A 13,135-nucleotide genomic window follows, 5' to 3' on the forward strand; every position below is an offset into this window, starting at 1 on the left:
TACAACCTGACACAGTCTCAGAATGTCCTGGTCCACACCTGAGACTATTCTGGGTTTATCTGTACCGACTCCCGTTCTCTCACAGAAGCTAGTTAAGCTAAAGATAGTTTGTGGTGCTGGAACAGGACAAACCAGACTTCATATAGGTCATCATATGAGTCACTCAACTTGGTATGGCTTGTGGTTGTGAAAGGCAAATGAAGTAGCGGAGAATTCAAAAGTTCCTCTTGCTGAAAGAGAAATTTTGCATTTATTCATAGAACAAGTGCTTCATGATGTCTAAATTTTTGATCTTTTTGCATATCGTTAAATGAAATAATTCTGCAAGATAGATAGTGCTCTGTGTTGCTGGCTTGGAAGGCAAGACATACCTTATTTGTTCATAGAGTGGTTTTGTTTGTGTGTGGTGGTTTGTTTTGGTGTTTTTGCTTATTTTTTTTAAGGAAGCCACCCCTACTCCCTGAAAGTATAATTAAGATCTTTTATTGATAAAAATACAGAAGTCTCTATTTTTCTTTGTGTTTATTTTGGTCTTATTTTTAAGATCATGAAGAACTCTGTGGCACCAGTTATGGATCTTTTTGTCTAAATGGAGGGATTTGCTATATGATTCCTACTGTATCCAGTCCATTCTGCAGGTCAGTGAAACTAAAGTTTGTGTGTTTAAGAATTGGACAGTAGCTGCCTAAAGACTATTTCTCCATTTTGCTTCTTTAAGAAACTACTGTTAAAACATTATAGAAAAGAAAATACCTAATACCTACGGCTGTTCCAAATTCAGCAATTCATGCTCAGATCACTTATGTAACTTGCAGAGACATGACAATATGAGAAGAATAAACGTGTATATTTGGTGCTTGCTTGTTCGACAGGTGCAACCGCACTCAGTTATGTATGCATTCAGGATGTTATCTATATTTAGAACCATATTTCCTCCCTTCATTACAATACAGAAAGGAACAAAATACCCTTTGCCTTATGAATATAGACTGTAGGAAAGGCATACAGAAAGGCAATGTACATCCCTAGTTTTCCTTCCAGATGAATTATATTGCAAAAATTCTTATAACATAAAATGGCCTGACCTGAACAAAGTGAGAAAGTACAAAAAGGAATATGATCTTTTAAGGGGGAAAAAGAATGGAGTTCAAGACTTACTGTTATCTGAATCTCACCAAAACACTCAAAGGGCAGCTTTACAGTGACAGCCAAAGACGACTTGAAGACCACAAAGAAATATCAAGGCAGCAAACATAGGTACTTCTTACACCATTTGTTGATGGGATTGTTCTTCTTTTTGAAGCCCATGTAGCACACTGGAAAAGAAGCGCTTCCTATTTTTGCATGTGGATAAGTTTCCTGCATAACTACAGCCCTATCCTTTTATTTTCTCATTTACCAAGACATAAGAAGATGCTAAATTAAATTCTGATTTTTCATGGTTCTGCATTTACTAATTCTGAGTTATTCATCAAAATAAATCATGGTTAATTTAATGGTTTTACTTAACATAGTAATAGATATTCAGACATGTATTACATACACTTAAGGATATTAGCTTTTTTTCTTCTGTGGCAACTTCTGCTCCCTCTTCAATTTTAAGCTATAGCTGATGATAACTGGATGAAACACTTGAATAAGGAAACAAAATTTTCTGACATCCTTAATTAAAGTCTTTCTTTTGTTTGGCACAGATCATTTTAAAGATTTGAACTCAAGCATGTAAACTCACCTAGTAGATGAGAGGAAAATTTGTCGTAAATGCTAGCTGGAAAAATACATACAGCATATCACTGTCCCTAAGCATATTGTCCAGTGTCATACAATGAATCAGATCCAGGAGTGAGGGTAAAGCTTGGAAGTGCTGTATGATGACGATTCTAATTGCTAAACCTTGCAAGCTTATCTAATGTAAAATGAATACTACACACACAAAAAGTAAAATATGTTGAAGTACATGAGCGTTTTTTCTAGAAGGAATCCCATAAGCATTTTTTCTAGAAGGAATCCCATATTATTGATACTAAACTACTTAAATGAAAAAAGAATGGTCAGACTAAACAGCATCAGTTACACAATTTCAAAGTGCCCTCTCAACTATTGCTGGACTGTGTAATGAGGAAGGTGTATCTGATGCAATAACTGTAAATATGAAGTAACAAATAGAACAAATCATTCTTCAGGAGCACAAGCTAGTCAGCACAGATAATTTCCGCTTTAAAAGGGCTCCAAATGAAGTAATTTGTAATTCAGGTACTAGAGGATTTTATAATCTGCTGAAGCAGAAAAGTAACATCTTGAGAGCATTTCTGTTACACTCAGGCAATCTTATTGCATTTAAATTATCAAGTATTTTTCTTCTGTATCTAGTGGTTGATTATGAAGTTATAGGGGTTTAAATAGCAGCATTCTATTTAAGCATGTCCTCATTCTAAACATGTTCCTTAATCAGTCAGAGAAGGCTAATTATAGATGAGAAAGGTTTTGTTTACACACAGATATCTTAGTAATCAGCAATGATGTGAACAGAAACAACAGAAAAAATGCATCACTATCCAGCAGAATTCAGTAAAATATTTGGTGCTTTGGAACTTGAAGACTGGCATCATCACATAGTTGCATAAAGTTTCTTTGATGCAGGTTTCTGCCAAATCCCACCTAAAGCTTCCAAGTGTTCTCAAATGATCATCTCCTACCAACAGGAAAATTGCATCAGTTGTGGAATCAAAGGCTGAATGACCATTAGCGCAGCATTGATTAAAAGGGGGAATAGAACAAGAAGAGACTAACAAACTGTAAAAATACCTTAAAACACATTTGCCTTAAAGAATGATGCCAAGTTACATCATTCTTTAGAAATATGTATTTTGTAGCATGCTAACAAATTAAGAGCCACTGTTTACTTTTGGAATTTCAGGTTTTTTTACCATTCCAAAATGAATAAATATAGATAGATACATAGATATACACATACACACAAGGTAGAGATTTAATAGAAACAAAACATTAGTTGATTCCCATCCCCTGTGCAACATTAGCAGATTTTAAATACAGCTGATGTGTGTTAAAACATGAAGTTGCGCAGCTGCCATCTTCCCTCATTCCTGACAATGTGTTAAATGATATTAGCAGCAAAAGGCACACCTGTCACCATAAACAAGATGAGCTTCAAACCCAGGAATGCTCAAATGTACTAAATAAACATGCAGCAGAATGGAGAAGGATGGAAAAGCAGCTGCCTCAGGTGTATCATTTAACATGAGGCTGAAAGCTGTTTGCCTCAGCACCTGATGCACAGCTGTCCCATAATCATTAATTAATGCAGTGCAGAGTTAAGTGAAGATCTTGTTTGACAGGAAGCTCCGGTCCTTCCCTTTTGTCTTACACTTGGCAGATTTCTGAGAGCCTTCTTTCTGTATTTCAGCCAAAATACAGATGGTGTGAGACCACACAGACACAGCTCCTCTGCTTCCGAGGGCAGCACGCACAGAAATCAATAGTGAATGCTCTCCTTTTGAGGAAGGGATCATATTCTGCAGAGGACAGTGCATTCAGACCAAATACTGCAAGAGACAAAGACAGAGGCAGACGTCCCTGAAATCCTTGTGTGTGATTAAAGGGTATCTCTGCATTCCCCTTCCTTTGCTTCTATCCTAACACAAACTCTTCTCCACCTTTCCTATACTAGTCCAGTAAATGCTGTGCAAATTTCTTCTGTGACTTTCTGTATACCCCATCCTTGTCTGGCTCCTTCTCCAAGATGGGTCCTTCATTTTCTTTTTAAACGTCCCTACAAGTGGTGTACTTGGTGTGCCATAAGCCTTCAGAATATACATGCTGCAAGTTGCCAGTGAAGGGCTTCCCACTCATCTGGGCTTTTCTTCTTTCTCTGCCCCTAAAACTAAACTTTCATACACCCCAGGCTCTTCTGGAAACAAAGTGTCCAATTAGTATTTTTCAATTCTGCTTTTAGCTTGAATGGTAGGAACAAAAGTTAAGACTATGCACCAAAAGTATAGACAAAAAAAGTTAGTCATTAAGATTTATTTTTAATGGGACATAAAAAATAAAATGCAACACTAGGTTATGTGTTTGAAAAGTATGTGAGCAGAATTACCAGATACTGTAAAGCTTGCCACATAAACACATAGCTAAGGGAGTTCTAGGGGGAAATAACCCATTCTTTCAATTTCTCTCCAGTAGTAGCATTCTTATTTTACTCTGTATGTGAATACAACTTCAGAGTAACAGTTTTGAAGCTCATCTGAACACAGAACTTTTAAAAAAGCTGCTTAGGGCTTCCAATTAATTCTGCTATTGCTTATTCACTTTGGCTTTAAATTCTTTTTCATACCTATTAGATGTCCTTATAGTGTATAGATCTGGACAATATTTAGGACCCTGCTACAGACTGAAGATTATGGTGATTTTTTGAAGCTATCAGCCATGTAATCTGAATTGTATTGACAAGCAGATAATTTTTCAGCTTTTTCCTGCTTGGAGTTCTGTATTTACATGCAAGTAATTTTTATACCGTGAAGCATCAGCTTTTCCCTGATAAAAAAGAAGAATAAACAAAACCTGAAGTGAAAACGCCTGTAGTGTAATACTAAGCAATGGGAGGCTGTGCATATTTGACTCAAATCCTACTTCTATTTTTAAAGTCTGTCAGATACTTGCTTATGACACCCACCTTAGAGTCTGGAAGAGAAAGAAACCTTACCTTCTTACCTAAATCAGACAGGCAGTAGATCACTTGTACTGTCTCATGAACTGCATCTGCAAATGAGACAGCAGTAATGCCTTCTTATAAGGGGGCTGTTATGCTTACATTTTAGTAACTGATTAGATTGTAAAGGATCCATATAATTGCAGACCCACTGGTCATCTCCTGACATCTTATCCAGTGCCATCTATTTCCTTCTGCCTTGCATTGATGCTAATACAGTTCATTTTGATTAATATCCTATGTTGAAAGAGGCTGTGGATTTCTGTTTACCTGTATTGCATTAGTGTTTTGTGTCCAGCACAGCTCCTATACTACGTTTGTATACAACAGTTAAGGCTGGCTCATCTCATCTGACAAGAGGTGTGGGCGTGTGTGCAGGCATCTAGGAAAGAGAAATCTGGATGTCATCTGAAAATGGGAGTTTCTGGTCTCACAGCTTTTCCTCAAACATTTGAAGGCTGTTCTCTTTTAAGTCTGATCGAATTCAAAATTATAATTTCTTAGAGGAGGAAAGACCTTTTTTTCCCATTTTAAAAATCAACTCTGGAATGCTACATAGTAGGATCATTTAAAGCCAACACACAGCATGTGCTGAAACAGCAGGCAAACACCATATAGATGATGTTGTGCAACAGCAACACCTGGCGTAGTGACCACAAGACTTAATTAGCTTAACTTTCTCTTACTATAGCCTAGAAGCAGGCTTCTCTGGTTTTTGCACTCATTCACTCAAGTACAAAGCACAGTTGCCTGCCATATGTGCAACTGCAAATGTGTCATGTTTAGCTTGTGCTCTACTTTTAGGCATCTGTTACAAACAAGATAAACTATGAGTTGCTACTTATTTTTAAGGCTGTGTATAGTAAGACTGACTACCTCTAGGAGACACTATGTAGATACCATCTGCCTGGATTATGTTCATAGCCCACATGCTTGTTAGAGGCTACTTTTCTGTCTGGCTTGCAGTCACTGTGTATGTAACTCCACGGAAATTACTAGAACCCTCCTAATGCAACATGATAAGCACATCTTCTGAGGGAGTTCCACTGCTAAGTCCTGAAGTCTGCTTATTTTCTTTCCCACCAATTTTAGGAAAGGACTTAGGGTAGAAACCTCTCCCTCTCTTGGTCGTCTTAAAGCATCAGTTGCTTCTATATTTGACGTAGTCCTTCACCTGTTTGTACACCAGCACCAATGACTTCATAAAAGCTTGTGCAAGCCAATATTTGAACATCTGGATTTTCAGAAGTGCCCTAACTGTAGCAGAGACTGGTGGTAGGCTCACATGAGCTATAATTTTGTTTATTTAAATACAACCAAGATATAGCTCATCTCATTGTTGCTGCTGCTATGAAAACCTCCATAATTTTTAGGTTATATGACAGTATTTTCAACACAGCATGGAATCACTTCCAGCAAGTGTGTCAACAAGTCAGCCTAGAGAAAGTGAAGGTAGCTTTGCAATCCTCAATCCGTTAAACACAGTTAAACAGATACTGTCTGTTACTAACAGATACTAACTGGCAAGTCATGGAAAACATGTTTCTAAAACTTTTTTTTGTTTTATCCAGGAAGAATTAATAGGTTCAGCATCTAACATGTTTCAGTTTTGCATGTGCTTTTTTAGTGTATGTCTGTTTCCCTTTGCTATAACCTTGGATTCATACTGGCTATAGTTTTCCCCTTACAGTCTTAGGCCTTCTGGCTGCTCTTGAGGGCTTGTGGCTACCTTAAGCATCTGGTTCCATTTTCTGTTTAGTAGAAAGTGGCCACGATCTCAGTGATCCTCTTGCTACACTGCCATCACATTCCCACTTTTTTCCCCATGGTCTTCACAGAATATGAATATGGCTTCCATGCACTCTACTGGATGTCAACAGTTCTCTAATCCTAGCCTTTTACCTAATCCTATTTGCAACTCTCTTCATCTAGGACTATCTTCTCTTCCTCCTACTTCATTTTTCTCTTTAGGCGACTGACTTACTCCCTTTACACCCATTCTCTAGAACTTTTCCATGAGTCTTTGATGCAAAAACCCGTTTTTTTTCCTTCCTGTATAATTTTAGCCTTGCATTAGTCTCCAGTTTTCATTGGTATTCAATACTTCTATGAATTTTATATCCCATTTTCTATCCCTGTTATTCTATTCAGTTCTTCAAAGCATTTCTCTCACACTTGCTAGAGAACAATGCCCTAAACTACACTTCTCAAAGTATTCTACACTATTTCAGAAATAGGCCACTGAAATGCCACTATACTTACTGTAAATATCTGGGACATTATCTCAAGCAATCAGAGCAGTCCTTCCTTCTCCCAGCAGTCAAACATAGGCATTTTGAAAAGTGTCCTTAGTAAATGGTGGCTGTTTGATCAGTTGCACAACTTTTATATACGATAATAATTAAATCTTTTTTCTAGTGTCTAAATCTTCCATTTTATTCCCAAAGGCAAAGAATTGAAAGACATGGTAGTAATTCTTTGCACAATAGTTTAGACCAGAAGGTCCATATTCTACAGAAAGTGGTGCTGGGAGTCACATCAAGCATGCATCTTGGTATGTTCACTGTGATCCATTTATCTTATTTAGATACGCTGGACTTCTTTCTTTTTTGCTAGTTCCTCCCCACTCCGCCTTCTTATCCCTCATCTGAAATTATACTTTGCAGCTGCCAATGACAGTTGAGAACTTCAAGTATGTTATGGAGTTTAGCCCATTTTTCTCAGCTGGAGCCTGAAATTGCTTATGTCACAGACTATTATGACTTCAGTGCCAGAAATAGCAAGAGGGAGCAAGATCTTTAGTAATACAACTAGAGAGAAGCAAATTTACATGTATAAAAGACACATGCAGAATATAGTTACTGAATAAAGTGCTTTCCATTTTCTGTAAGGCAGTAAATTCCTTAAGAAAACTTAGCAGAGTAAGTGCAAAGTATAAGACAAATGAAGATCAGTTTAGGTTCAACCTATCGATTTTTGACTCAATATGAATTACTAAGCCGTTTTATTTATTTTTCATAAAATATCATAACATTTTACCATGGTAAAATACCACATTCAGTTTAAGTCTTTCTTCAGAAGAAATTTTCAGAAGCTCAATACATAAAATTATCATGGTGGGGAAGACTTCTATAGTTCTCTCCAGGAGAGGGTCATTCACCAAGCACATAACATGTTCTAGCATGAATTGTTACACCTCACAAACTACTCCTGCAATTTAAGGTGTACTCTGACTCAATGAATTCCCATTTCCTTGATCTATTTAGCTGACAGTACTAGCCCTTCAAAGGACAGCTAGCAAGTTACATGAAAGGGGGAGAAGAATGCATGACTGCTCTACGAGAAACAGTGGGGTGACACAGTTAACACTAATGAAGTGGATTTAATTAATTAAATATGCTAGTGGAGGAGACAGATTTAACTGCAAAGTACACCACTGTGAAGTATATTACTAATCCAATGAATATATTCAGAAAATATGGTTTAATATAGAAAAGCAGTATGGATCAGAATGTAAACTAGATGCCCAATGTACCCAATTCCCTTTGTTCCACAAATATGAGGCAAGTGGAAATTCCATAATAAGGCTTGCTGTGAAGCAAATATAAATGTTGAATTATGCCATAACAAGTTCACTCCCCACTTAAGACCAAAAGAAGCCTTTGTGCTTTGCATATTAGATGACAAATTACCATGTAATCCCAATAACACTTGGTTTCCCAGGTGTATTGAGAACTACACAGGAGCCCGTTGCGAGGAAGTTTTGCTGCCCAGCATCAAGTCCCAAGCAAAAGGTGACCTGTTCGCAGCTTTCTTGGCTTCACTTCTTCTTCTAGGAGTCCTTGTAATTGGAGCATTCTACTTCCTTTGCAGGTAAAAGTGCTTCAGAGTGCTGAAGCTATTTAATCAAGTAGAAATTTCTTCTGGTAATCATGTACTGATTATTTGAATGTAAAAGTATGTGATGAATTATCCATAAGGTTTGTATGGTTATTCAGCATAATTAATGTGGATGTCTTTAACTTGTTGCTTGTAATAGTTTACTTCCTGGCTTTTAGTTTTCTCAGTGTCTTTTCTAGCTACTACCTATAGTTGTTTTGCAAAAAAATACATGTAGTACACCCATTTCTGAGGGATTTTACAGTCTACCTAGAGATAGTGCTAACATTTTAAAACATTAGTCAACCTTTACGTTGTCCAAAGATTGAGAAGCAGAAGCAAATTACCAAAGTGCTTAAGGATCAGAAACTGGTCCACTGCATTGAATTGGCAGCCAAACCAACTGGTGCCATTAGCTCCCAATTCCTTTACAGCTCCTGGTTTAAAAGAGGAGAATGAAGGAAAGAATACAATTCAAGAATAATCTCAGGTAGATGTTTATTAGCTAACTAACATCTAGAATAAATCAGAGGGCTAACTCATTTATCCAGGATGATCCACGTTTGAGTAGCATGAAAATGTCAGTGCTAGAGAGCAAGTGCTGCAGGTTTGGTTTCAGTTCTTTCAGGCACATTAGGACTGACTGGAAACCCAGAAGCAGTTACTGGGATTAAGTCAACGATTTGATGCTGTACATATATCCGTACACTTACACACCAAACCCAAACAAACTTACTGTCTTCACTTACTCGCTGCATTTATGTACACAAGTCAACCTCTTATGTCTCCTCTTGTTTTTAGAGTGCAGCACTTTTTGTAAGAGCTCATTTTGTCATACACTGTTAATTTATGCCTTTATGAGGCAACTTACTAGCCCCTGTACTTCTCCGCCATCACAGGATTGCAGCCTCTTCCTCTGCCTCCTATGCTGCATTTCTCCTTGGTTATGATAACCTAAGGTTCTTGCAATTCTGTTCTTTGCTCTCCTGTAATCACAATGCCAAATCAACCTCTGTGATCAGTGCCTTTCAGTGAGCAACCTTTGGAACAGCTGGTCTAGTTTTACCTCAGCTGCTGTCATGGAAACCCATTGAATGCCAGTTTTTCCCGTAGCTGAATATATTTAGAAGAGATGGGAGAGCTTTTGATAAAACAGTTTGTATTAATAAAAAAAACTTGTTGTAAAGGTTACTCCCCACCTTAGTAATTTTATTTAATTAATCTTGTCTTAGCAGTGGAATGCCGCAGCATTTGTTCGCTAACAAACATTTGCAAATTACTATAAAGTTATTAGAACAGAATGCAGCTTTAAATAACTAAAGAAAAATTAATTCAAGTCTCACAGAGGTATGGAGAGTATTTCTTTAGAAGTAAAGCCTGTCTCTGAGAAGAGGAAAAAAGGGCTTCAGAGAGCAGAGAATTCAGAGAGTAAGCTGTTAAAAGATCCTTGTCCTCTTGCATACAGTAAAATTTGGGGAAGACTGGGGACAGTCTGCTGAGTTTTATGGTCAGAGCCTTGCACTGCAAAGTACAGAAGCTTAGACTAACAGCAGTGACAGGTCTGTGCAAGTCTTTCATTAGACAGTTGGAAGATGAACCTCAGCTACTCTCTTTATAGAAGATCGATTTACTCAAGCTTTACCTAACCGGCAGAACACGTAGTAGAGCCTTTTTATTAGAAAATTAACAAGGGCAGCAACTCAGTCTTAACATAGTTGCTCTTGAACCTATCTTACATACCAGGCCAACCTGGGAAATCTCATAAAATCACGATCAACTTCTTTAGTGTAAAGAAAAGAATGTAACTGGCTAAAAATTGAATTGTCTTACCTTTACACTCCAGAGGCTGATGTAGCACTGTCATCTGCTAAAGAACTCATCTATTAAAGAAACTCTTTACATCTAGAAGTCCTTATCTCTTGACTGAAGTGACCAACATATAAGAGGAATCTCAAGAGGATACTTTAATCTACTCCCCTCTTTTCAGCTATATAAACAAGGATTATTGCTAGCAGATATCATTAATATTGCTGTAATTTTTTCCCCCCACAAATCTACCACCTGTATCACATTCTGGAAGAGGAGGGAACTGGGGCTTTTAAGGGTTAGCAGAGAGTTTACATCATCCTTGACTTGCCCATTTGATAGAATATATTACATTTAAAATGTTAAGAAAAATATTGTGCTATGAAATTCCCACTATTACACTGTATTAACCAATATGTTTGATCCAGAATCAGAAAGCAGAGAGCTTTTTCCCCCACACTGTGTGTTAGTAAGCATTTCCGTGGCTCTTCCAGCAGGGGAGTCTAGTGTGGTTTTAGTATAAACAGTAATGCAATATGAAGAGATGCAGAAGAGGAGATACTAAGCGCAATTTAGGATACAGTAATTGAATCCCTAAAATTATACATCACATCTTTTAGAATTTAGAAAATCAGTGCTCTTTTTTTCTTGTCCCTGTCATCACTTTCACCCGCCTTCCAAGTTTTTTTCCTCTCAGGTTGCTTGGGGCAGATTTCAGGACCAGGCATGTGCACGTGCATTGAATGCTCCCTACAAACAAATCCATTCAGTGTACACGGGTAGAAAGAAAGGATTTCATTGCTCTGCTTAGAAAACCAAATCACAAGTAACGGTGAAAGTAACCCATAAAAGAGGGCTGCATAGGAAAAGCTCTGGGTGAACAGTGGGAGAATTCTCCTTTTATATTTAGCTGAGTCATTAAATTTTTATCAGCCGAGGATTTGTTTTTTCCAGTCTGCCAACAATCTGCTGTTAGGCTGATTTCATGCTGTATTTGATTTACTAGGATTCATCAAGATGGTATGGTTTGGGAAAGCAAACCTACAATGAGAAAGAGAGGAAATCAGAGATAATGAAGAAACAGTATTTGAAATGGCTAGAGGGTGACAGTGATGATAAGTAGAACACAAAAGAGGAAAAGAACTGAAGGTTTAAGTGAAAGGAACAGCAGAGAATGGAGGGAAATAAGAGGGAGAGAGTGGTCAAGGACTGGTGATGAAAAAAGGCGTCTTAAAACTGGAAAAGATAAACAGTAGTCTCATTTGCTGGAACCTGCTGCAGGAAAGGCTACTACAGAGCTATCTTACCGAGTCTCAGATTGACAGAATATAATTATTCGGATAGTAAAGTGAGTAGCTTTAATTTACTTTCTGAAAAAACAATGAGGGATGTTTTTGAAAAGAAAAAAATATGCTTTTGTGTCTCCTCAAAGGTGAGTCCTATAAACCAACTTTATATCATATTGTAGAAATTCGTAAGAACAGTACTGTCCACACCCAAAATTAATGTGAAAACCAGTTCAATACGTTAGCTTCCTATGTTACTTTATCAAGTTTTCTCCAGGACTGTGTTGTTTCACAGGCAATAAATGTTGCTTCTCTGTCAAAGGGGGAATCCTGATCTTTAAAGAGCATGCTCAGTTCAGTTTGCTACCTTCCTGTAAAAGCTCAGCACACAAAACTGTTGCTATTTCTAACTATTGGGATTCACTAGAAGATACGGCATCAGGCCAGCAATTGTATTTTAGCTAATACTAATAAAGATAGTAAAATACTTACATTATGAATGTAAAACTTATATATATATCTATGTTGTTGTTTTGGGTTTTTTTAAATCAGAACTGTTTTTTTGAGAGCGATTTGCTATTTAACACCAAAAAAACCATCCTGGATTGGAGTAGGCTTCTGTGCAGCTAATAGGCCCAGGAGCTGCATATCCTGTTAGTAGAGCAGAGAGTTTGGAGGTAGAGCAAATCCAGATCTAGCCGCTCTCTGTCTTGACACAAGCACACGTACACACCCTGCCAACAAATGGTACCGATAAAGCCTATCACTTTGACCTGGGGAAAACAGGGAAGTATGCAAAAATCCTTGCTATTTTGTTTTTACTAAGGCATATACTGAATACGCCATAACAAATGGCATATTTTGCTGTAAGCAATTCACCTATCAGTACAGGTTCATCTGGCCTTCTTTCTCTAGAAACATATTGCACAAGGGTTACTGGAAGAATAAGGTAGCTGATCAGTATAGAATCCACATAAGCCAGCTTTTATTTAGAAACAATAGAGGCCTGAATGCCACACACACAGCTTAGAGGAATAGAGAAAATCTTAGGGAAAACTAAAATAAACCTGCAGTTCCTTTCTGTACTTTATTATAAGTCCATGTTGAAATGCCAAACTAGGTAAAGTGCGTATTGATGAACAGGAACTCAGCCAGCCAAAACAACAGGGTCTAGGAATAAAGCCATTTAAGCTGTCCAAGATGACAGACTTTGTGGAGGAGTTGTATCACCGCAGGACACAAACTGGACAGAAAGGAGAACAGCTCATGACTCGTCTCAAGAGAGCAGATGCCTAATTACTATTAAAAGAAAGCGAAAAAGAAAGCAAGAGATCAGATCTGCTTAAACAGATCTGTTTCTCCTCAAGAAGGTGTGGAAAATATCACATTATTGATATTTCACTTCCAAATGCTGAGAGTTAATGAAAAATTAAAT

At 37.5% G+C, this 13,135-nt stretch overlaps 1 protein-coding gene across 9 annotated transcripts in view; it reads left to right on the forward strand.

Annotated features, from left to right (window-relative positions):
• Positions 1–13,135, forward strand: part of NRG4 (neuregulin 4) — a 55,424-nt gene that overhangs the window by 34,913 nt on the left and 7,376 nt on the right. For all 9 annotated transcript variants that reach the window (XR_008747441.1, XR_008747440.1, XR_003553637.2 and 6 more), the window contains exons 3-4: positions 545–638; positions 8,453–8,602. Coding sequence is in view for 2 of the 9 variants with exons in the window: in XM_005235674.4 (XP_005235731.2) it covers positions 545–638; positions 8,453–8,602 (244 nt within the window). In the remaining 7 variants the exon portion in view is untranslated. The remainder of the gene's footprint in view (positions 1–544; positions 639–8,452; positions 8,603–13,135) is intronic.

Source organism: Falco peregrinus, chromosome 1 (genome assembly GCF_023634155.1).
Source record: "Falco peregrinus isolate bFalPer1 chromosome 1, bFalPer1.pri, whole genome shotgun sequence".
Lineage (NCBI taxonomy): Eukaryota > Metazoa > Chordata > Aves > Falconiformes > Falconidae > Falco > Falco peregrinus.